This window comes from Elgaria multicarinata, chromosome 15 (genome assembly GCF_023053635.1).
Source record: "Elgaria multicarinata webbii isolate HBS135686 ecotype San Diego chromosome 15, rElgMul1.1.pri, whole genome shotgun sequence".
Lineage (NCBI taxonomy): Eukaryota > Metazoa > Chordata > Lepidosauria > Squamata > Anguidae > Elgaria > Elgaria multicarinata.
In genome coordinates, this window is record NC_086185.1 from 30,274,952 (window position 1) to 30,301,248 (window position 26,297).

At 44.3% G+C, this 26,297-nt stretch overlaps 1 protein-coding gene across 1 annotated transcript; it reads right to left on the minus strand.

Moving 5' to 3' along the window:
* Positions 1–530: 530 nt before the first annotated feature.
* On the minus strand, positions 531–20,914 carry MAGT1 (magnesium transporter 1). The gene is made up of 10 exons (XM_063141631.1): positions 20,811–20,914; positions 17,379–17,548; positions 16,469–16,586; positions 15,673–15,813; positions 14,719–14,859; positions 13,655–13,744; positions 8,832–8,895; positions 7,372–7,446; positions 6,914–7,004; positions 531–2,745 (listed from the first exon to the last, which is right to left on the minus strand). Exons 1-10 carry the CDS (start codon positions 20,901–20,903, stop codon positions 2,730–2,732), a joined length of 999 nt encoding a protein of 332 aa, XP_062997701.1. The 5' UTR covers positions 20,904–20,914; the 3' UTR covers positions 531–2,729.
* Between the last annotated feature and the right edge of the window lie 5,383 nt (positions 20,915–26,297).

Sequence of the window (26,297 nt, forward strand, 5' to 3'; positions counted from 1 at the left end):
CCAAATCACATCTATTATTAGGCTTGCCTTGAAGGATCATTAAGCCAAACTGCCAGAGTTCTCTGCTAACATAGGTCCCAAATGCATGTAGGCCATGGTACGAAAACCGAGCAAAGCATCCTCCTTGGGAGCGGGAGAACGGAGACAGCTACAAATCAAAATGGCACATAATTCTTGCTTGAAGGAAAAACAGCTAAAGCAGAAGACCCCTAGGGCTGTGCACAGACCCACAGATCCGCTTCGGATCCTGATCCGCAACTTTCGGACCGGGCTCGCTCCGCGCCGATCTGCCAGTGGGCCGCTTCGCTTCACTGCGGAGCTATAGATCCAAATCAGAGCTCCGCAGCGGCTCCTCCCCCCTTACCTGCGTCCGTCTGCAGTCCAGCAGGAGTCCTCAAACAGGAGTCCTCGGGCTCAGTTAAAGCCAATGCCGGACCGCGGATGGACGCAGGTAAGACCCCCCTCCCCCTTATCTGTCTCTGCCGCCGTTGCCGCACGGGCAGCAGCAGGGCCAGGTAAACCCCCCCTCGTGCACACCACTTACCTGGTCTGTCACTGGCTTCACTAGAGTCCGCAGCTCAACTCAGAACTGCCCCCCAGCCTACACTTCCGGGTTGAGCCCATGGGCTCTAGTGAAGCCAGCGACGGGCCGCGACAGACCAGATAAGACCTCCCCTCCCCGCTTACCTGGCTCTGCCGCTGTCGCTGCACGGGCGGCAGCAGCACCAGGTAAGGCCTGCTTACCTTTTTTGCGGAGTTCCGGATCGAGGCGAAGGATCCGCCTTCACCTCGATCCGCTCCGCTGCCCCCTCGATCCTCTTCGCCTCCACCTTAAGGGGAGGTGAAGCAGCCTGATCTGCTTCTGCTTCTCCAATCCTAAGAGAAGCGGAGCACAGCCCTAAAGACAACCACTCTTCTAAAGTTTACCATCTCAAAATAAAAGCACCTCTTCCATCCCACACATTTCTTCTGCATTTAGAGGTAAGAAGTATTACAACCCCATAAAGGACAATCTACCGCCAGGGGCAGGGTCCCATGGCCTTTGATTTGGGTCCCAAATGCATCGAAGGGTCCTGTGAAGGGTAAACCAACCCAATCCCACACCCTATTAGCACTCAGGTTTGGACTGCACTCCAGATCATGCCTGGGATTCACAATTTCCTAATACGTTAGCGATGCAAACAGCTTTAATAGCACCAGTCCCTTGTTTGGGGGATGTGGTGGAAGACTGACCCTGACAACAGGCAATTGGCACCATTCTTGATGGGCAGGCAAACGTGAAAAGCACAAGCAACCAGGGATCAGGCCCATCTATTTTGCAACGCCAAACTGTAAGGAGGCTCCTTTATAGGGAGGAGCTCACACAGTAGTTTTGTTATCAGATACTGCTAATCATGAACTACGAGAATAATACACTATTAAAGAAGCTCTCTCTCTCAGGTAAGCAACCAAGCGAATGCCAACAGAAATAACCTCATAAAATTCCAGTATTATTCAAAGATTTTCCCACACTTAAGAGGAAAAAAAACTTATGGAAGTCATCCTCTGACATTGGTTTAAATCAGCTGGTCCCCAGGTGCTTAGCATCTACTGCACCCAAACAAACAGGGAAAAGGGGGGGGGAATGTTCTAGGAATAGTCTCTATGATTCCTGCTTCAACCATTGCTTCCTTTACTGCGTCCCAGGAAGTAGTGGTTGAAGGTTCCTGCTGGGGCACTCGAGGAACATAGCGCCTACTCAGTTTCTTCAGCATTCCCCATTTTTGGTGATTGCATTGGGCTGGCTGGGACTGGGAAGGGTTTCAATACCCTGATGCTGTTGCTACAAGACCAAGATCTTGCGTGTGTTTGTGAATGTGTTTGTGTGCGCGCACACATGAGAGAGACAGAAGAGAGAGAAGGCTGTCTGAGAGTGAATGGGAGAGTTGTATGTGAATAGACACCCATGTATGTGTGGCCCCTGCCACCACAGCAAAACACCTGATGTGACCCTGAGGAAAGGCACCCCTGGTTTAAATGTTTTTAAGGGGAGTTCACCATCAACCCTTCTCTTCCCTAAATCCTTCCAGTGGCTTTGCATTCTAATCTGCTGCACAAAAACCTAGGTAAAAACCTCAGTGCTTGCACTTGAATCAGAATGTCTACAATCTGACCATCTTCCCTTTCAGTGAGAGATATACTGGGTGAGTCTGAAAAAGGTTCCCTGCAATAGAGCAAAGAAAATCTGGCTGAAAAGTAAAGTCCTCGTGGGTGCTTGAAATATGGCAGTGTCACTGAACAACTGAAGTCACAGTCCAAAGGGTTGCACTGCCTGTCTCATGCACACACTGTCCGGTTAGCAGCCCTCTGTACCGTCGAACAAACCATTCCTGAATCCCCAAGGAATTTTTGAAAGTTCCTGTGATGCTTGGGGCTGCAAGTGGCGGTGTGGATATCAGGATGTGCCTATGGAGGGTCTTTGGATGGGGGCCCGAGAATTAATGTTTAGATTCTTTTAACTAATTAGGAGGAACAACAAATTCCAAAATACCCAAGGCGTGCAGTAAATGGAGGAGGTGAAGGTGTTGTAATACCTCCCAGGAATTTTAGGGCAAATAGCTTGTTTCGTCAAGGCACTCTATATCTTTGGCTTGGTGTGCAACAATTCCATTCCTTTGACATAGAGGTAGCATGATCCACATATTGAATGCCTCTGTCCCGCTCCATGCGAACAGCAGAGCTGCAACTCTTTAACTCATTAGGAAGCTAAAGAACAAAACAAAAGTCATATTTTTCATGTTATCACCAAATCAAAATAAGCAAGTGTTCTTCCCAAATCCTGAAGACACTAAGTAAACATCCAGTGTAATTCATGAGCATCATTTGTATCATGGTCTTCAAATTTTAGTCTGCATCATTTGGAAGCATGAGAGAAAACATGCCCACACAACCAAAGAATGGAACAGAAAGCAGGAGGAAAGACAGGTTGCTTACCTGTAACTGTAGTTTTTCGAGTGGCCATTTGTGCATTCACACATTTGGAGGCTCTATGCCTGCACAGAGCCTTGATTCGGGAAACTTCCATAGCTAAGAAAGGCTATGGAAGCTTCCTGAATCAAGGCTCCGCGCAGGCCTATTCCCTCAGTTCCTTGAGACCGCTGTAATGGCTTCAGAAGCGAGGAATAAAAATTATAGACTGTGCTATCCAAGACATAGATGTCAACATTGAAGCAGGGATGGTGGCTGAGTTGTGTGAATGCACAGCTGACCACTCGAAGAACTACAGTTACAGGTTAGCAACCTGCCTTTCTTCTTCGTGTTCTCTGTGCATCACACATATGGGCAATTGACAAGCTGACTTACTGGAGGTGGGACGTGTAGTTGTCACATTGAGGATTGCTCCAATGAAAAAAAGTTATTGACACTGGGACAGTTGCCTTGGTTAATACCATTTTGAAGACTGGGTCCTGTATACTCTTGGTGGGCTATTGAGGATCAATCCTGAGAGCTTGTGCCATCCTGAGGATCTGGTCCATGCAGTGCGCCATATTCTCAGATGGTGATGCAGGATCAGGAGCACTAACGGCATCATCTGGTGATGATGCTGAAGGCGGAATTGAGGAATAAGAGGACAAATCCGACTGGTAATCATCCCAATTTTAAAAATCACTTCACTGGCTGCCAATTAATAATAATAATAATAATAATAATAATAATAATAATAAATTTATTTATTTCTTACCCGCCTCTCCCTTTGGATCGAGGTGGGGAACAACATTAGTGCAGGAATCAACACATTTTTAAAAAATTCTTGATTTTACATTCATCTGGGTAGGCCTGCCAGTGAAGAGATTTTAAAACTGGTGTTGTATCAAGACACCTGCTGGAAGACCCAGCTCTCCTCAGGATCTCTTGGGCACTGGACCATCTCAGGCCCAGAGACAAATATCTGTGGCGTCGCTGCGGGGCGGAGAAGGGCTCTGGGCTGTACACTTGTGTGGTGAGGAGCACAGGAGTTGGGGCAAGAGGACAGGCTGTGGCAGTTGTTTTTTAATCATAGAATCATAGAATAGCAGAGTTGGAAGGGGCCTACAAGGCCATCGAGTCAATGCAGGAATCCAACCTAAAGCATCCCTGACAGATGGTTGTCCAGCTGCCTCTTGAAGGCCTCTAGTGTGGGAGAGCCCACAACCTCCCTAGGTAGCTGATTCCACTGTCGCACTGCTCTAACAGTCAGGAAGTTTTTCCTGATGTCCAGCCGGAATCTGGCTTCCTTTAACTTGAGCCCGTTATTCCGTGTCCTGCACTCTGGGAGAATCGAGAAGAGATCCTGGCCCTCCTCTGTGTGACAACCTTTTAAGTATTTGAAGAGTGCTGTCATGTCTCCCCTCAATCTTCTCTTCTCCAGGCTAAACATGCCCAGTTCTTTCAGTCTCTCTGTGCTGCTTTGAGATCTGTGGCTTTAAGAGCATCTTTGCAACTGCCAATCCCATCTGGCGGAACTCTCACCAAGTGCATTGAATCAAGACACCTGCTGGAAGACTCAGCTCTCCTCGGGATCTCTTGGGCATTGGACCATCTCAGGCCCAGAGACAAATAACTGTGGAGTCGCAGCGGGGTGGCGGGCTGCCCCGGCAGGGGTGTCCCCGAAGGGGGCGCCACCAAAGGGGGCGCGCCCCTTTGGTTTGCCCCTTCGGAATGCCGCGAGGGCGCCTCCCATTTTTGTTTTCTCCTTTTGCTTCTTTTCTCCCTGCTTGTTTGTGGGTTAGGCCTGCTTCTTCTGCTCAGGGTGAGAGCTTGTGGTGGTTTGAAGTGGGTTACCCTCTGGGAGAGACAGAGTGGAGGAATGTATGTGAGGTTCTATGTGAGAGATGCAGTCTGTATAATATGTGTGTGTGTGTGTGACTGTGCTAGTTGGATGTGTATGATTGTTTGGTTGAATGGAGTATGTATGTAACTTCCGTCTAGCTGGCTATACAGCTTCACCTTAGTGTGAGTAAGGTTATATTGGATTAGCCAATTTATCGGATCCTCCAATTTATAACCAGTTGTCAGATTGAACTAATTAACTTAATTTCTCTGTTAATTGTGTATTCTTGTATTTTTGTTAATTTGCTATTGTGATTATAGTTGGGATATTGTAAGTATTTAATGTATAATGGAAAGGAGCCGACAATACAAGTTGTGCAGGGCAGAGGGAGATATGGTGATGGCAGGGCGAAGTGCCATTACAGGGGAAGGAGAGATAGATATTTAACTCCTATCTTACCTTCCGTTTGCCCTTCCACCCTGGGGAACTTGGCGAATGAACCAAGCCACCCGCAGAACCTCTCCTTGCTCCTATGCAATACCAGGTCAGTTAAAAACAAAACAAATATCATCTATGATCTCCTCACAGATGAGACGGCCGACCTGGCATGCGTCACAGAGACCTGGCTGGGAGATGACAGTGGCCCGACATGGGCCCAGGCCCTCCCAGCTGGGTACTGTGTTAGTGAGCAGGTGAGGAAAAGTGGACGGAGGGGCGGAATAGCTGTGGTTTACAAAGACATTCTTAACCTGACCAGACTTCCTGTCTGAAAATTGAATCACATTGAGTGTGTGTATCTGAGTCTGAAGACCAGGGATAGACTGGGGGTTCTGTTAGTGTACCGGCCACCCCGCTGCCTATCAGACTCCATGGCTGAGCTCACGGAACTGGTCTCGGAGTTGGTGTTGGAGTCGCCCAGGCTTTTGGTCCTGGGTGACGTCAACATCCCATTCGGGACCAGTTTGTCAGGTGCAGCTCGGGAATTCATGGCATCCATGACAAACATGGGCCTATCCCAATTGGTCTCTGGACCCACACATTCAGCAGGTCATACCCTCGATGCTGTTTTCAATTCTGAACAGACAGATCTGTGGGTGGAGGTGATAAATGCCTCTGCGTTGTCATGGACAGACCATTTTCTGATCAGGGTTAGTATCACGGCTACCATCCGTCCCTGCAGGGGTGACGGACCTATTAGGATGGTCCGCCCTCGAAGGCTGATGGATCCCTCTTGGATTCCAGAAAGCCTTAGAGGGTGCTGTGGCTGGTATCGTCGACGATCCTGTTGAAGTCCTGGTCAATAGATGGAATCAAGACCTAACTAGGGCTATCAACACGATTGCCCCCAAACGTCCTCTCCGACCTGCTTCCAAACGGGCACCTTGGTACACAGAAGAACTCAGGAAGTTGAAGTGGGAAGGTCGACGACTGGAGCGCCGATGGCAGAAAACTTGATTCATATCCGACAAGACACGATATAGAGAACATCTTCGTTCCTATGGGGTGGCAATACGTGCAGCGAAGTAAGCTTTCTATCTCTGCCCGCATTGCGTCTGCGAATTCGCGTCCAGCAGAACTGTTCAGGGTGGTGAGAGGTCTAACTCAGGCACTTCCTCCCCTGAACCCAGTTTTAGAGCCTTCTGTAGTTCTCTGTGATGCATTTAATGATCATTTCACAGATAAAATCTCTCGCATAAAAGCCAATTTAGATGCCGTCGTTATAACAAAAGCTGAAGATGAGGTATCCAGTGGTCAATCAGCTGCCTGTGGAAACTCACGAGCAGGACATGAGGACAACAGCATCCCCCTGGGGTTGCTGCAGGCAGGGACATGCGTGTTTTATTCACGTACATCATTTTACGTATTTGAGGCAGTTTTGTAAATACATGCTGCTGCTGTACATCGGACGTTAAAATGTATTTTTTCGTCTTGATCACCGTACAGTGTAAATCAGCATGTCCGGAGGTGAATTTCGTTTTGTTTTGTTTTTTTGTTAGGAGTTTGGAGTAAACAAACACTACATAGGAATATTTTTGTATATATGTGTCTAAAATCCAAACTACAGAATCATATTGAAAGCCTACCTTTCGGAGTACAATGACTTCAACAGCAAGAAACACATACCTGTATGGATAGCCATGGTATTTAGATCTAAATATGGAGAGCAGCCAGCTGAAGAACAGGACCACTAAGCCGATGCCGGCCATACACATTACTGTAGAAAAACAACCAGAGAACAAGATCAGCCTGCTGCACCGGCTTAAAAAAACCAATCATAAAGGGTGGAATTTAAAGAATGCTTATTGATGGTCTAAGGCTGTTCCAATTGAATCAAACCTATGAGAAAAAGACTCAGAAGCATCCATAGGAGCTAAAGAGGGCAACTCAACATTCTTCATTTAAAAAAGAAAACTTATCTGAGGCAGCTGTCAGAGGACATGTTTTCCCAAGAATCAAAATATTTTCACACCCATCCTCCACCCCCACCCCATTCTATCATGGCTTTCCCAATTCAGAGCACGACAGAAAACATTCCAAGCACAGTAACATACATGAATGTTGGTGTCAGAATTAGTACTTACTTTTTCTCTTCCCCACTTCCAGGTCAGAAGTAGCAGCTTCATGCAGGAGCACTATCCCAAGAGTAACGCCAGCATCTGAGAAAGCTGTTTAAGGCGAAACCACTTCAACAGACGGAACAACATTGACCTTGGTTCTAGCTTGCAGACGTTACGAGGTTTACAGCCAACACACAGTAGAACAGGTTCTTCTCTTCAGAACGAAAGTTCTCTCCACCCCCCATCCCCACCCCACCAAAGAGCTGTAGCTGTGATGTCGATTAGATTAAAAAGAGAGAGGTCCAATTCCAGCATATCCACAAATGGCTCTGCTCGAGACAGGGGGTGGGTGGGTGGATTCCACCAGGTAAAGTCAGAACTTAAATGCCACTATTTCTCAGCTTCATAACCCTACACCCCTCAAAAACATATTACAGATAGACAAATAGGTGTGTGCGTTTATGTTGTGTGCGCACACCAGTTTTGTTATCCCTTCTAACAGGGTTCTTTTAAGGCGAAGTAGAATTATAAGCGCTAATTATTCAATGGAGTGAAGGAGTGCGCCAAACTTGAACTGGGTAACTTTGAACTAACACTGTGAGCTGAACTACAGAAAGAGGAGGGGGAAAGCAATCTCATAATCTTGCCAGGTTTTATTTCAGTTGAGGAAACTGGTGACGGTGCTCATGTTATTTTATGCCCACTGAGAAAGAGGCAGCCGTGTTGGAGGGGGAGAGGGAAAGCATCGAGTTAGGGGAGCACCAAGCAAAAGCAATGCAATGGATTGGAAAGCAAAAATGAGAAGGTCTTGTGGCACCTTCGAAATAATGCATTGTGGCATAAACTCGCAGAGTTTACAGCCCAATTCAAATACATAAGAGTGATTTCAGTTGGCATCCTACACCTACACACACAGACACACACACACAAACAGCAAGGCTACGGGCAAGGTCAGACACACACATCTCCATCACAGTGATGGTTAATACAGCCGATGGCAAGTCTCATTCATTTCAATGGATCTACTCTAAGTAAGACTTATGTTGGCTTTTACCCCTAGGCAGTGGGTAGTCTTTGGTTTCAAATCCCTTCTCAGCCATAAAGCGTGGCCCTGAAGGATGGGAGTATGAAATGCAAGAAATGCATGTGACAATTCTTTGTCAACCGTAACTAGATCCAAAAGAAGCACAATCACCAATCACAAGAACAGTAACAGGGAACAGTAACACTGTCACCCTAAGCATAGGAGTACATTTTACTTTTAAAAATATCTCTGTATTCCCAGCTCTTACATGGTGCTCCCGGGGTCTCCTATCCGACAGCCCCACCATCTGCTTGCTCAGCTCCCTCAACACCTTTTCCTAGTTCATTAAGCCACCAACGCGTGCAGCAAAAGGTCAAGAAACATTACCTTGGGAACAGTACCACGGCACGAACTGCTAGGACATGCCTTCATGCCGGAATATTTTCACTAAGAAGGATACTGAACAACAGAACAATGTGCGTTTCAGCAACAAATTGAGCCTGGCTGCTCCCATGGATATAGTTCTGCAAGATAAAAGTTGCAAAAGTTATGTAGGGCTGACTAAGTTTGTAGTATAAAATTCCTGAGCAGAAAGTTGCGCACACTCGCATATTTGCAAGTTCAATCAAGCCCCGTGTGTGTGTGTGTGTGTGTGTGTGTGTGTGTGTGTGTGTGTGTGTGTGAGTGTGTGTGTGTGTGTGTGTGAGAGAGAGAGAGAGAGAGAATGAGAGAGAGTGCTAAGCACAGAACTGCTCCAATCAGGAGTTCTTCCATCCAGAGCTGGGGTGGCCGTTGAGATGTTGCTGGGCTACAACTCCCATCAGGCTACCAGAAAGGCCATGTTCTCTCACAGAAGCCTGTTTAAGTTCTTTAGGGGAGGCCCTTCTCTCAGCCCCACTGCCATCAGAGTCTGATGGGGACACGAGAAAAGGCCTCCAGGCTGGCTGCTCCCTTCCTTCGGAACTCTGCCAAGAGAACTAGGCTGGCTTTTTCTCGGTTATTCTTCTGCCAGCAAAGACAATTTTATTCAGGCAGGCCTTTGATGTGTAAGCTGGCTTGCTGCTGAAAGGGGTTGCAACTGATAAGGCATTGTCTATTTCCTATTATTATTATTATTTTGCTGTTGTGTTTAATGGATCTATTTTATGTTTTGATTAGTTTTGTTTTTGATTGTATTTTATTTCTGTTAGCTGCTTTGAGCGCTAACAGTAAATAAATATCCCTGAGCATTTATAGGAATTGGAGTTCAACATCATCTGGAGAAACTCAAATACCCCACCCTTGATCTAGGGCATCTTTTGGAAGCATTGGAAAGCTTCCCATTTTGGGCCAGCTGATGCTCAACGTAATGCCCCACTTGCTGCCAGGAACGGCTTATACCACAACAGTATTAAGGCTGAGTACCGCCTATCGCTTCCCACATTTAAATGAGCACCATTTTGGGGAACAAAAAGAAAGGATATAAATTAAATAATAATTAAAGTGCTGGCTTTGACCGAAACAGCTAACGGGATTGCCTTCACTACTGTCACCTCAAACACAGTCTCAAATTCAATTCTGGCCATGCCATGTACCCAAGCGCACAAGGGTGGCCACTTTCACTGGCTGACCTGCTACCATGAATTCCCTTCAACTGGAGGTGCACCAAAGTCTGAGCACCAGAACTTTCCAGAAGCGCTACAAGAGGTTCTTGTTCGGCCTGGCTTTCAAATGCCCAAGGTCTGGGTTGTTGGGTTTGTTACAGCCCAGGTGTTTTTAACACTTTTTAAATTAGGGGTTCCTGTGGCATGCCCTTCTCTGGCCACATTTGCTTGTGAAATCAGCTCTCTCCAGTAGAATCATAGAATAGTAGAGTTGGAAGGGGCCTACAAGGCCATCAAGCTCATAGTTGTTTTCAAAGCTGAGTCCAAGGTGAGTAGAATAACCTTTTGTTTCTCCAGGTCATCTTGATTAATCCCAGCTTTGGGGAGGAGGGAAACCAGACATGGCTGCTGAAGAATACCTTCAGGTGAGGCAAGATGCAGGGTGGATCAAGGCTTTTGTCTTTTGTGTATTGTGGGTACAGAAAGGAAGGGGAGGGCAGAGCAGACAAAGCAAGGGAGGAGAACTGCTTGTCTGACCTTAATCTGTTTTCATCTACATGCAACCTAGGGGTTGAGCGTTACGATACAGGAACGTTAACTTGGAGCTATCTCAGAAGCTGTGCCAGCACAACCAGGGGAGGCTTACAGTGCACTCCTATGAAGCCCCCAGAATAAAGCACTGACTTCTGAATAAAGACCTTGTATAGTCTATTTTGCAGTGGAGCCCCTATGGAATCCAATGGGACTTCCTCCCAAGGAAGAGTGTGTATAGGATTGCAACCCCTTCCAACTCTACTCTACTATTCTATGATTTCTATAGGTATGCTTTAGGGCGGATTCCTATACTGAGCAGGGGGTTGGACTCAATGGCTTTATAGGCCCCTTCCAACTCTACTATTCCATGATTCTACGAACCTGCTCACCCTGTGAGAGCTGAAGGTCTTTTCAGGTGCAGACTTCATCCTACGAATCAAGTGTGGCAGCCCAATGTTATAGACAATTCAGGGTAGACATTGCAGAACTTGTACGTACAAATATGTTAGATTATATTTTGGGGGCCAAACTAGATATACACATGAACAATCTGTCATTTTTTAAACTACTGAAAAATAATACCAGGGGCAATTTGAAGAAGCAGCACTGCAAGGAGGGGCTGCATAACCCTTCCACCACTGTCCTACTCAAAATCATCCAGTCTCAATAGAGGAGATACTTTATTTGTTTATTTATTTCATTTATATCCTGCCTTTTTCCCTCCAAGGAACCCAAGGTGGCATACATAATCCTCCTCTCCATGTTATCCTCACAACAACAACCCTGTGAGGTAGGTTGGGCTGAGAGTCTGTGAATGGCCCAAAGTCACCCAGTGGGTTTCCATGGCTGAGTGGGAACTAGAACCCGGATCTCCCAACTCCCAGTCCAACACCTTAGCCACTACACCACACTGGCTAAGATTAAGCAGACCTTGCCCTTCTCCCTACCATTCCTCTGCTCAGATTGGGGGCTCCCACATCTGTGTTCCGTTCAAGACAAAACAAAGCACTCAGAAGGTCTTGACATGTCCCTCATCCACCTTCTAGCATGCCCTTGCATAATAATACACTGGGGGGTTTTCATTTTAAATTAGCCAATTGAACGTTTATGTTTTACACTTAAGCTGGTTGAAGAAAGACCGCTACACGTTCTTAGATGAAAACAAGATCACATGAAAGACCAGGCAGCTCAGATTCACCTCCCCCAGCAGCCCAAGTACAAGGTATACAATGGAGCAGTGGGACTTAATCTTTAAAGAAATTGAAAAGATAACTGGGCAAAAAGTTGTTAAGTCCCCAGAATTAGCATTGTTATGATTCTTGTCTTCCTTGTTGTCATGATATTGTCTCTTCTAAGTTTTATTCAGTGTTTTATCATGGTTTTTATACTACATTGTTTGTATATTGCTTAAAAACTCTTTTTAATATAAGATATTCCTAAATATTGGTATATAAACCAAACATTCAGAACAGCAGTGAGAACCACCACTCCAGCAAATATTTCTGAATGGTATGCAGTGAAAGGAAGTGAAAGGTGAAAGGAAATGAAGGTAAATATTTTTAAAACTGAAACTGCCAGATTTAGTAGCATTATCATGACTACAAGTTTATGAGACCTTGAAAGCAGAAGAGAGTCTCTTTAAAAACCCACATACTTTACATTTCTGCTACAGCCCTACACAGTCTTAATTTCACATTTCAAACAGAGGAAAACAGGAACCATGGCAAGAAATTGAATGGTAAATTCCAAACAGGCATCTGTTTAACAGCAAAGCAGATTTAAAAAGGGAAGAAAAGTGTATGAACTACAATAATCTATGTCAGTATTTCAGAAAGTAGTGTCTATTTCAGTTAGATTAACCAATCAAACATCCTTTGATCAATTAAAAGAAGATGTCCCTACTTAACCAGGAAGCAGATTTTATTTTAAAAGTTAGTATTTCCAAATCCATGGGTAGCAGTCCTCTTCTAAGAAGGTACATTCCTCCTTCCTTCACACACAGGAAGGAATGCCTCTTTTGAGCTAGTGCCAATAGTGACACATGCACATTTTCTAAAATTAAGAGAGGGTCCTCCCTTCCACCCACGTGTACATGGAAGCAGATTTAACTTAAAAACAGTTATGATTGATCAACTAAGATTTATTTCATCAAGTGGCAGAGAGTGCTGAAATCCCATTTGGGGCTAAAGAAGAAAGCACCAGGCGCACATTTTAGAGCCCCAAACACAAATGACAGTTCAAGTTCAAGCAATGGGTTGCCAGGCAATCAAAAGGTAGCAGAGAAAATTCAGCACATGGAGGAACAGCAAGGTTTCACCTCCAGTAAATTGCAAGTTTGAGATTAACTCACACACCACTTTAAAACCAACTGCTCTACAGGAAAGAGTTTGGAAAGGCTTCAAGATGACAAAAGCAAGTTAGAAAAACATAGAATGAGAAAGTTGCCAACGCTGCAGCAGATGATCAGGGACTAGGACATGTCGCCTTTACAGAATCAGAAAATTCTGTAACATTTACGTAACATTTATTGCTCTTAAGCTACCAAACTAAACTATTCCAATCCATTTCAGCCCAATTTTAATTTTCTTAGAGGAAGCAAATATATGGGAAGATTTAGCTTTGTGGCTTCAGATATTCTTCATTCGGTTTAATCTGAGGATGTCTCAAAATCTATAAAAACTGGGAACTTATTTATTTAATTCTATATTCTATAACAGGGGGGTGTCTCTTTTTCCAGGTTCAGGCAGCTCGCAAAGCCTTTGTGTTGATGCGGGTAGAACACTTGCTTTGCATGCAGAGAGCTGCAAGTTCAATCCCTGGCATCTCCAAATAGGGCTGGGAAACACTCTTGGCTGAAAGCCTGGAGAGCCACCGTCAGTCTGTGTGTGCAGCACTGGCTCCATAGAAGACGGCAGCTTCCTACGTCCTGAAGACAGAACTGGATTGCAGCGCTGGAACAATTCTACTGTTTTGATTGTATGTTTAGGTATCTAATTAACAAAAAAGGCTCAGTAGGTGCCGTTTATTTCAAATGAAGCTCCCACTGGAGAGCTTCCCAGCAGATTGCGTCCTTACTTATAGCCACTAAAAAATCAGATCACAAACCAAGAGAAAGCAAAAGCTAACTGTGGAATGCTGATGGGGTTTTTTAAACAACACCACTTACCACTTGTCCTGTATGAGGATTCTTATGAGCATACGGAGGCCCCCTAATGTGATTCCACATTTGTCCTGATGTCATTGCTAGAACAAAACACTGGAAAACAACAGATTGCGAATCAGCTGTCATGTGTGCATGAACGTTCAACAAAACCATGTAGTATCCCTCAGGCATAGGGACCATACGGGTGAGCTTACCTGCTCAGCCTGCCACTTGCCCCTAGACTACCAGGCAATAACTTCAGAGTCTTTTCCTTGCTGAACTTTACAACTAAGATTGTAATGCCTGAATTTGCTTTCCTTTCCCCCCTCCCCCTCCTCCCTCCCAATCCCCTTTCCCTTTGTGTCATGTCTTTTAGATTGTAAGCCTGTGGGCAGGGACTGTCAAGAAATACTTTTGTAAGCCACCGTGAGAGCCTTTTTTGGCTGAATGGTGGCATAAAAATCCTTAAATAAATAAATAAATAAAACAAACAATGCCCGTCATAAGATGGTTTTGTCATTTTTCTAGATGTGTTCTGGGTCTGATCCCATTTAGTCTTCAAAATTAGTTTGCATTAAATGCATCATTATATTACACAATCCTGTGACATAGCCAGGAATGTCCTTAAATAAAACAAACAATGCCCGTCATAAGATGGTTTTGTCATTTTTCTAGATGTGTTCTGGGTCTGATCCCATTTAGTCTTCAAAATTAGTTTGCATTAAATGCATCATTATATTACACAATCCTGTGACATAGCCAGGAATGTCCTTAACCAGGCGGCTGCCAACCACAATGCAATGAAACCCCATTTTCTGTATGAAACAGAATAAAAGAACATTTCACAACTGGATGTTTTCTGCAAGGAAAGAGCTCCCAAAAGGGGATGCAGCTGTCTTAACCACATTAAAACAGTATATATAAGAACAGACACTTTGTTATACTCTCAAACAGAAAAATAAGCAATACAGCCAGAACAGGACAGAGATGTAGGTGGGTGTAGGCAACACTTCACGCAAACTGGAAGGAGGGAAAGGAAACCTGGGAAGGGACAAGAAGGGGAAGCAAAATTAAGATGGCTTGCTTACCAGAGCAGCAAAAGCCCAGCCTGTTTTGTTATAAAGAAAATCCAGGTTGCTTCTCCTTAAGTACACAAGACCACCAATAACAGCCAACAGCAGCCCCAACATCAAGGGCCCAGCGTAGTTCGGAGGCCGTATCACTCGAATCTATGGCAGATGATTTGCATGTTAAGCTTGAGATCCTGAAACTACTTGTGCTGCCAAATCCTACTAGCACAAATCATTGAGAAGCAGACAATTCTAAAATGCAGTCAGCGCCGACCTCAAATTTCTGGGACCACTCAGGCAGGACATCCTTAGGGGAGGCGTGTATGCTGCTAAGTAAACTGGGAATTCTCCTGCACTAGTTCTGACCCTGGTTTGCGCTTTATACAAAGTAAACAAGTAGGGTCATTGAGGTGGTAGGCCCTTGGCCAAATCACAGCCTTGGGACCCCAATAAATACCTGACAATTGCCTACTTTGGGAGTTAATCAGGAGTGCCATGTAAAAAAAAAAAATGAAGTCAAGGGTAGAAATAAAACCAAAATTTGAAAGGTGATGTACTGGTACATTTACCAAGATGTAAGGGAGCTTTAGCTATGGAGCAGTATATAAATGTAATAAATAATTAATAATAATAAAATAATAATATGCATTTCCAAAAAAAAGACGTCATAATTTTTGTACTGTCATGATGCTTCTGACATCATCTGAAACTTAATAAAATCTAAAGCTGCCCCCCCTTTAAAATATCTAACAACGTTTCAATTTCTACACTGTTCTGATTTAGGGAAATTATTACATTAAAAGGGATGGCAAAATGCTCATAAACGTGTTCCTTTTGTGCAGCGGTCATGCTGTTTGAGGCTCTCGGCTCCAGAAAACCATTTCCAGGAGAATGGTAAGAGATTTCCCTTTTTGTGCATTAAGAGTTAGAAGCACAACATCACAGAGAAGTCAAAATCCGGCCCTTACTTACATTAACATCGGTCCTATCGGCTACCCAGCGGGCGAGCTGTTCAGCAGCGAAACCTCGTACTTGCAGTTCATAAGTGTCACCTCTTTTGGGTTTCCCTTTCGGTGGGAAATTAATGAACGTTGGAGCAGAGTTCATGTTTAGCTGTATTGTTTATGAAACATACAAAAACATGTTGTCATCCAAAACTTAACTGAGCTGCCAGTGTTTAAAGTCCATGCTTTGAAGTGGAACTCAGATTCTGAAATTATCCAATCAGTAGCATTCAGATTATATCCTGCAATCCCAAATGCTTAGGTCTATATGTCGCAAATCACACTGTCTCACATAAATAGTAGTTCTACTATTGGGCTACAAAATAATAATTTAAAAAAGCTGTTTCTTCTCTCTCTCTCTTCCATTAAGGTTTTACCACTCAAAAGATTTGTTCTGAATACTCTGAAGAAGTGATTTGCAGCTATTGGTCCTGCAACCCTAGTCCTTAACAATCATAACTGCAATTGTAAGTAATTGGGGAATGAGCAAAGTTAGTTATTTACTTCTAAGTAAACATATGTACTTACTCTGAACATATGTAAATAATTCTTTTTAATAAATAATGTACTTCTTTTTAAACTTTGAATACAGTAAATTATGTGTACTCTATTTTAATGATTTTAATCTTTGTAAACAGCTCAGAGAGCTTCAGCTATGGGACGGTATAGAAATAATAATAATAATAATAATAATAATAATAATAATAATAATAATTTTTCTAAGCCTTATTCCAGTAAGAGTGACTTCATGGGAAACACATTACCATTTGGAATACATCAGAACCTTCATCAAAATCAACCATGGCAAAAAAGATCCTGTTGGTGAATGAACTTGAGTATCGCCAAGAATTTGCCAGTATTTGGTACTCTTCATCAGCTTGCCTGCATAAATGTAAAGGGACACTATTCAAATTTCAAACAGATTTAACAGTGTTCAGCCCAGCAGTGGCTTCAAGAAAGTAAGCCCACAGTTCTGTGTTGCTTTCAATAAAGGACAGGAGCACTAGTGTTCATGCCATAACAGCAACACAGCATCTCAACTTAGACAGTTGGGAAGTGCCCTCCTTATCACACATATGTACACTCACACAAACACACTTGCAGTTGCCTGGCTTTCCCTGGAGGAAGCTTTGCATCTCACATAATTGAAAGAACTACATCATGCAGGCTTGATTAATGTAGTGCTAACACAGAACGCTTGCCTCTTCCTTTGGCTGGATTCCCCTATGTCACCGCTGCATCTCTGAAAATATTTTTACAGTCTGTACACATGAAAACAGATGGCACTTAAGGTGTGGGCAGGTAGAATTTTAAGTATATGATTCCAAACACTAAGCCAATTAAAGGTGAACATCAGGCTCTGTGTGAGGTGCTTGAATAAAGTTATAAATCACAAGCTCTACACAAAGACATTCTTGCTGTCAGACACTATTCATAATGTGCAGCTACAGTAATTTCAACACAAAGTTCAGCATTTATATATAACTTTATATTATACTGTGAATTGCTACTTTATTAACTTTTGGCAGACCAGATTTTTGCTATGCTAGTATGGTTCTTTCTCCCTGAATGAAACAAATCATCTTGAAGTTTAGAACACACACAGAAATATACCACCAACATTAACAACCATGCATGCATAACTCTCAATTTCTATGGAGTTTAAGCCCATACTTGCACACAACACATTGTCTGTGAGGCTGAAGAGCAGTAAACATAACAATCACGGAGTAGTTTCTTGGAGGTGCCTTTATAAGACGACGAAATTTGTCACCATTCAGTCGGATGACTGATCTTTTACTAGTCCATTCCATCAACTGGCTCACTTTTTCTGAAAGCACCATCTAAAATACAAAACCAGAAAGCAGCTTCACTGAGCATTAAACAAGTCAAGTCATCCAGGAGTGTAAGTTATCGTAATTTAATTCTGTGTAATCACTGAATACATTTGAATCAAATATTAACTGAGTGGGCTTGCGATCAGATTTAATTCCAGCTAGGTTTGTGATGGGTGGGGGAGTCAAAACTGAAAACCTGGAGTGGAGAACGTTTTTCATACTAAGAACATTGACTCAAAAGAAAAAGTTGAGGGGTGGGGCTGCAGGCAATGATGGGTGGAGCCAAAGCCAAATGTGGACAGAGGTATGCAGGGTTGCATAACTCTCTATTTCTCCCTCTACCTGCAATCCCAACATGAAATAAGGATGATGGCAGCATTTCCCCCACACCAGCTCTGTACTCTTCTCTTTTGCCTTTCCTTCTCAACTCGCTCTCAAAGCAAGTGCCCCCGCCTCATTCTGAGACTCAGAGAGTGACAACAAGAGAAGGGCTTTCTTAGTAGTGGCCCCCCACTATGCCTTTCAAGGGAAGATTGCCTGGTGCCAGGCTAAGACTTCCCTACTCACCCAGGCTTTAAAAAAAATCAAACTCTTTCAAAGATTGTTTAAATATTTTAGGATGTTTGTGTTTTACAATATTAGTCCCTGCAATGTGATATTGCATTTTATGTTGTTGTTTTCTTAATTGTATGTTGTTGATTTTTTTATCATTATTGTAAAATGCCTAGAGAAATTTATTTTATAAGATACAATAAATGTAATAAATAAGCCATTAATATCCTTAGTATACTTGAAAGAAGCATAAGTGTGCATGAATATTCATATATTCTGATTTCTCCTTCCCAATTTCATTTCTTTACAGCACCAGCCAAGGCAAAGTAAAGCAATGTTACCTCCCTAACGTGCAGGCAGTGTACAGTATTCAGCCAGAACAATTAGCAACCAGGATCTTGTCAAAGCAACATACTTCCTGCATAGAGAAGTGTCAAGATATCATCACAGCTACTGCATCGTCATCTCAGCTGCACTTTCCACTACATGGAGCTCAGCTCTTGATGAGCAGCCATGCTGCCAAATCCTGCTTCCCAGTGCAGATAGAAGAGAACTGCCCTTCTCCAAGTCAGGAAATGCTTCCAAATGTCATGTGCTACTGAAGGCACAGGAACTGAGCCAGTCAAGGAGTTCGCTGGCAGCCCTACTTGCTCCTGTGCCTTTAACTACAACCTAATAACTCATAAATTAGGCAGAGGATGCTTCTCCTGCCATGAAGAAAAAGCATTGTGGAAAGAAACCAAATGCAGAGTTACAAGAAGGGGGATACTTGGCTCAGCAGTACTACAAGCGAAAAGGATCTTGGAATCATGGTAGATCACAAGCTGAATATGAGCCAAGAGGGTGATGTGGCTGAAAAAAAGGCAAATGCTATTTTGGGCTGCATTAATAGTATAGCTTCCAAATCATGCAAAGTAGTGCTCCCCCTCTATTCAGCACTGATTAGGCCTCATCTTGAATACAGCATCCAGTTCTGGGCACCACATTTTAGAAGGATGCAGCGAGGACGATCAGGAGTCTGGAAACAAAGCCCTATGAGGAGAGATTGAAAGAACTGGACGTGTTTAGCCTGGAGAAGAGAAGACTGAGGGGAGACATGATAGCACTCTTCAAATACTTGAAAGGTTGTCACACAGAGGAGGGCCAGGATCTCCTCTCAATTATTCCAGAATGCAGGACACGGAATAATGGGCAGAAGTTACAGGAAGCCTGATTCTGGCTGGACAACAGCAAAAACTTCCTGACAGTTAGAGCAATACAACAACTCCTTCCTATCTCTCCTCTCTCATCTCACACTATTGCCCCGCTCGTGCTCTTCGCTCCTCTGATGCCATGTTTCTCGCCTGCCCAAGGGTCTCCACTTCCCTTGCTCGGCTTCGTCCATTTTCTTCTGCTGCCCCTTACACCTGGAACGCTCTTCCAGAACATTTGAGAACTACAAGTTCAATCGCAGCTTTTAAAGCTCAACTAAAAACTTTTCTTTTTCCTAAAGCTTTTAAAACTTGATGTTGTGCAGACTTTATACTGTTAGTTTTACCCTACCCTGTGCCTGTTTGCATTCTCTTCCCCTCCTTATTGTTTTACTAGGATTTTATTAGATTGTAAGCCTATGCGGCAGAGTCTTGCTATTTACTGTTTTACTCTGTACAGCACCATGTACATTGATGGTGCTATATAAATAAATAATAATAATAATAATAATGGAACCAATGACCTAGGGAGGCCATGGGCTCTCCCCACACTGGAGGCCTTCAGGGTGCAGCTGGGCAACCATCTGTCAGGTAGCTTTAAAGTGGATCCCTGTGCTGAGAAGGGGGGTTGGACTTGATGGCCTCATAGGCCCCTTCCAACCCTACCATTCTATGATTCTCCTGCTAAGTTTCTATACATCAGGCTACAACTGAAGCCTCAGCCTAGGTTGCCAACTTTTAAATTATCGCTATTGTTACTACATCACTATTAATTAACCTCTCTGTCTTAAATCGGTACACGTAGTTAACCTCCCTTTCGTTCTCTTTTCTTTTCCCTAAAGCTTTTAAAACTTGATGTTACTCGGACTTTAGACTGTTAGTTATACTGTTCGTTTTTCCCTACCCTGTGCCTGTTTACCCTACCCAGTGCCTGTTTGCATTCTCTCCCCCTCCTTATTGTTTTACTATGATTTTATTAGATTGTAAGCCTATGCGGCAGGGTCTTGCTATTTTATTGTTTTACTCTGTACAGCACCATGTACATTGATGGTGCTATATAAATTAATAATAATAATAATAATAATAATAATAATAATAATAATAATTCTCACAACATCCTGGCAAGGTTAGGTTAAGCTGGGACCCCTGCCCCTAAGGTCACCCACTGCACTTCCTGACCAAGTCCAACACTTAAAGCCAATTTCGCGCAGCTGCACCTGGAGTACAGCAGCCTGGGAGGGAAGGCCTCGCACGGGCCCTCCTCACGCCCGCGCAGCAACGGAAAAGGCACCGCGACGCAGCCTGCGGGGAGAGGCGGTCGGCAGAGCGTCACACGCTCGAGGGGCGATCTACGTACGTCCAGGGGGCATTCTGCACACGCTCAGGGGCTCTCTTCTCTTCACGAGAGGCCCAAAACGGGGCTGAGAAACCTGGGGCAAATTGAGCCAGGGAGGGAGCGGGTAAGGTGGTTGGATGATCTCGGGGTGCCCCTTGAATCGACGACGACCCCCGCCGGCCCGTCTCACCTCTTTCCTCTTTTGCCCGCCGACGCCGGAGCCGTCCCAGCCGAGCAGCGCGGCCAGGACGCCCAGCACCAAAAGCCTCAGAGGCGCCGCCATGACTGAGCGCGATCGCCTCAGAGAGAGACAGACACACTCTCTCTCCCCCACCCACACCGGCAGCCCGACGCCCATTGGCTACGCCACATCTCGGGCGAGCACGGGATTGGACACGCGCTACTTCCGCTGCCTTCCTATTGGTCCATTTCACTTCCTGTTTCGCCGACGCTCCGTCAGTAGCCGAACTTTTACTTTTTGGACTCGGAAAGGGGAGAAAGGAGGGGGCGGGGCGAGCAAGGTTCTCTTCGGCGAATAAGAACGGGGCAAGTTGTTGCGACGTGATTGGCCGCTGAAAGCCGGGAGGGCGTAGCTTGGGTGGATTGACAGCTCGATACAGGGACGCGAACAGAGCAGTCTCTGGCTTGTGCCTGGAGGCCTCAAGAAGGTAGAAGCATGGAAGGGACCACAGTGGTCATCTAGTCCAACCCTCTGCCATGTGCAGGAAAACCAAATAATGAGACGGCTGTCCAGCCTCTTTTTGAAAACCTCTGTAGGTTGTTCTACTGTTGTACAGATCATACCAACAGGAAGTTTTTCCTTATATCTAATCGGAATCTAGGTAGCTGTAAGTCATACCCATCATTTCAGGCCCTAATATTTGTGTCCATGGAAAAATAGTTCTTGACCATCTTCCCTGTGGCACCCTTTTATGGACCTGAACACTGCCAACATATCTCCCTTTAGTCTCCTTTTCTCCAGACTGAACATCCCAAGTTCCTTCATCCTCTCCTCAGAGGGCCTGTCCTCAAGTCCCTTTATCACCTTTCTTGCGCTCCTTTGAACCTGTCCTAACCTGTCAATGTCCTTCTGGAAATGGGGTGCCCAGAATCATACACAATACTCTCACTAGTGCCGAATACAGAGGTATAAGGACTGCACGCGTCTTTGATACACTGCTTCTCCTAATGCAGCCCAGACCTGTGTTAGCCCTTCTAGTGGCTATCTGGCACTGCTGACTCATGTTCAGATTACTATCGACAACCACACCCAAATCCTTCTCCAATGTAGCGCTTCCAAGCCATGAATCCCCCGTCTTGTATGTGTAACCTACATTTTTCCTCCCTAATTTAAATACCTTACATTTAAAGGACATCTTGTTCCTCTCAGCCAAATCTTCCAACCTGTCTGAATCAGATTACAGTCTCATTCTGTCATTATGGGTGTTGGCCAGACCTCCCAGTATTGCGTCATCTATAAATTTGATAAGAAGCCCATTCAATCACATAAAAATGTTGAATATTGCCCCCAAGACAGAACCCTGTGGTACCCCGCTGGTTACTGCTCTCCAACTTAATGTAGAGTCATTAATGCTGACACTCTGAGTGCAGTTAGCCAGCCAGTTGTGGACCCAATGTACTGTAGTGTCAATGAGAATATCATGTGGAATCTTGCCAAAAGCTTTGCTGAAATTGAGGTAGATTATGTCCACAGCATTCTCCTTGTCCACTAAAGTAGTTACCCTGTCAAAGAAGGAGACAAGATTTGTCTCACATGACCTATGTTTTGACAAAGCCATGCTAGCTTTTAGCAATCACAGCATTGTGATTTTCTGAAAGTCCACCAGTGCGAAGGATCTATCTTCCATTCCTTTGATCATGCAAAGCTGTGCGTCTCCAGGTTCATAAACTACAGATCTGCTGGTTCCCTTACCCAAGAGTAAATCCTATTGATTTCAACTGTATTTACATCCAAGTCATACTAAAAATCAGATGCATGCTTACTTTTGAGTAAACCCCATTGAACAGAGACTTACTTCTGAGTAAACACGTATAGAACTGACTTTTAATAGTGTGGTCTCTCAGAAGCTTTTTTTAAAGTCTAAAAACAGCAAACTGGAAAGAAGTGCTTTGCAACCCTCTGCTTACTTCTGAGGTCTAACTTCTGTAGAATGAAGGAGAACGTAGGGGGTAGGGGCAGGAGATTTCACCGGCATAGTAGCACTCAGGTGAAAAGATACATGAGCTGAAAGAGCACAACAATGCACAGATGCGAAAGTGCCCAGTGCACGACTCGCTAAGGAAACGGAGGGGAAATCGTGGATGAAAACTGGATAAAAAAAAAGGTGTGATGGAGCTCTTAGTGTAGGAACGACGTGTTTTATTATTTGGGGGAACAGAGTGAAGGGAGGAGAGATAGTGTAGTCTAGAGGGTAGAGTAAGGAAGGTTTGTACATGGAACTGTACTGAAACAAATAAGCTTGAACCTGATGAAACCATTATGCTCTTTAGCTGCATAAACTTACTTGTTGTTAATAAGCTTTTTTTGTTGTTCCATGCTGGAGTGTTTGTGAGGTACCTGAGGTAGGGTACAGGTGGTGGAAGCGGAAAGGCCTGGGGCTGGGGCTGGGCTACTGTGAGGCCAATCAAGGGCGGTGAGTCACAGAGACAGTGAGTAGCACTCTGGTGCAGGTTCCATTGCTGGGATCCTTTGATTTATAGCGAAGAGTAAAGGAGGACCAGTAAAGGAGGCATCACAGCATCAACCTCCTTCGTGCTTAATGCGAGAGTGCCCTTTTCCAGACAATTAATCTGTGGGCTCTGAAGGTGAAGGAAGAGTGGGGCCCAAGGGGAAGATCCCACTCCACCCCCATGTCTTTATCAACATGGATTTGTTGCCTGAAAAGGGTGACTGGTGTCACTCTCAGCCCATCTACAGGAGCAGTGGGGAGGGGTCTTGACCAACCTGCTTTCAGAGGCCTTTCCTCCTCCTCCTCCTCCTCTAAACTTCCTTTCTGGATATGGGAAGGTGATGGTTGCTAGCCTGCCCTTGTCAGTTGCAAGAGGAAAATTGTTAGAGCCCCAAAGTTCTGGAACCAGAAACACCAGGCTCCATGGTAACAGTCCCACACATCCAAGAGCAGTCAGCATGACGGACAGAACTGGGCTAGAACTGAAAATAACTTGGGGACTGATGGAAGTGGCATTCAGGAAACTTCACACTAAGTGCAACCAGTTTTTTTATGTCCAAACACCATAGCCCTTTGCTGAAGGAGAAAAAACTACACCCCCCCCAAAAGACATTCCCATAATACAAGTGGGTGTTGTCGTTTGTCATTTAAGTGGGCAGGCTTTGTTATCAGAAATTGATTGGTTGACTGGTAGTATCACAGCAGCCTTCCCCAACCCGGTGCCCTCCAGATGTGTTGGAATGCAACTCCCATCAGGCCATACTGGCTGGGAATGATGCAAGTTTATTTATTTATTACATTACATTTATATAGCGCAATTTCTCCTCCAAGGAACCCAAAGCAGCATACATAGTCCTTCTCTTCTCCATTTTATCTTCACAACAACAATCCTGTGAGGTAGGCTGGGTTGACAGTCTGTGACTGCCCCAAAGTCACCCAGTGGGTTTCCATGGCCGAGTGGGGATTAGAACCTGGATCTCTGGACACCCAGTCCAACACTTTAGCCACTACACCACAGTGACTCTCACAGTTGAACACATTTGGAGGGCACCAGGTTGAGGTCTAGGCCAACAATGGTCTAGGCCAAGGATCCTCAAACATTTTAGACCCAAGGTTTATTTTAAATACTGCTGTGGGCACCACCACCACAAAATGCATATTTTATTTATTTATTATTTATTTAAAACATTTCTTCTCCGCCTTTCAGGGCAAATCCCTCACAACGCAGCTTACAATAAAATACATAAAATATTAAAAGCAATAAAACAGCAATTTAAACAAAAAAGCCAACAATAAAACCAGCAGGAACAACAATAGCAGTAGTAATAATAATAACAGCAACAATACTCATCATGCGAAGGCCATGGTAAAATAAAATGTTTTTAAGGCCTTCTTGAAAGCCTGCAAGGAGGGTGTGTGGCGGACCTCCGATGGAAGTTTGTTCCAGAGATTTGGGGCCACTGCAGAGAAGCCCCCCCCCCCCACCGTGGACACCCACCTAATTGCCCTCACAGGTGGGCAAATGAGGAGGGCCTCTCTTTCTGATCTTAAAGTGCGGGCAGGCTGATACAGGCGAAGGCGGTCCTCAAGGAACTTGGTCCCAAACTGTTGAGTGTGTTGCTGCTTTGGCATCTACCTTTCACGTCTGTGGATCTCAGGCTGCGTCTTACTTAGTAGGAACTTTTGCTTCATGTCTATAGGTCACCACAACATCTCTTTAATAAGGTATTGTCTAATTCCGCTAATTGCTGGCAGTGCAATACAGCCAATGCTTCTTTTAAACATATATTTTGACAATGTCCAGTAGTTGCTTCTTTTTGAGGGGGGCGGGGTTTACTACACAGCAAATCTTTGTACTGGAACAGTAATGTTCACTGATGTACATGATCTTTTTAATTATTTAATAATAAAAATAATAATGATAATAATAATTATATATTTATTTATTTATTACCCGCCTCTCCCTTTGGATCGAGGCGGGGAACAACATTAGAACAGGAATCAATACATCTTAAAAATTCATGATTTTACATTGATCTGGATAGGCCTGCTGGAAAAGGCTAGTCTTTAAAATCACACAGAGTGTTAATTTTATGACTCTCCTCCGGCAGGCCGTTCCACAATCTGGGGGCAGCAGAAGAAAAGGTCCTCTGGGAAACTGATGTCAGCCTAGTTTTAGCTGACTGAAGTAAGTTCACCCCAGAGGACCTGAGTGCGCGGGGCAGACTGTATGGGAGAAGGTGATCCTTCAGGTAACCTGGACCCAAACCATTTAGGGCTTTAAAGGTAATGACCAACACTTTGTACTTTGCCCGGAAACTAATTGGCAGCCAGTGGAGTGATTTTAATGTTGGAGTAATATGCTCACCCCTAGATGTACTGGTGACCAACCTGGCTGCCATATTTTGAACTAGCTGAAGTTTCCGAACTAGGTACAATGGTAGCCCTATGTAGAGCGCATTGCAGAAGTCAAGCCTTGAGGTTACCTGCTTCATGGAAATTAACAAAATGGTCAGAGTAAATGCACACTCTTGACAGCTAAAAGACTAATATTACAACACTGGAAGAATAAAAGCTCACCTCCAACAACGCAACAGCTTAAGGACCTTACAACACTTTCAAAATTTGAAAGGGTGGCATATAAACGTCACTTTCAAATGGATGCTTACTTGAATATTTGGTCCACTGTTGTTACAACCCATGCATAATTGATAGAAAGTTGTATGTTTTAAATGTATATTTAAAAATGGAATAAATAAATAATAAAAATATATTTTAAAAAATGTTTGGGTGCTCGCAGGCCCATGTTGGGCCTGAACGGTTTGGGACCAAATTACCTAAAGAATGGCCTTCACCCACATCAGCCTGCTCTGCACTTTAAGATCACCCATAGTGGCCCTTCTCACTTGTCCATCTTTGAGGGCAGTCTGGTGGGTAAGTACATGAGAAAGGGCCTCTCTTGCCATGGCCCCACACGTGGCTGAAGA

What these genes read in the sequence shown, in the direction of transcription:
- MAGT1 (XM_063141631.1), bottom strand. Translation starts at nt 20,903, where the DNA reads ATGGCGGCGCCTCTGAGGCTTTTGGTGCTGGGCGTCCTGGCCGCGCTG. An exon ending in GTTCTGATGTATTCCAAATG is followed by an intron (nt 15,814 to 16,468) that starts GTAATGTGTTTC and finishes TAAACAATACAG; the next exon opens with CTAAACATGAACTCTGCTCC. An exon ending in GGAAGTGGGGAAGAGAAAAA is followed by an intron (nt 7,005 to 7,371) that starts GTAAGTACTAAT and finishes GTTTTTCTACAG; the next exon opens with TAATGTGTATGGCCGGCATC.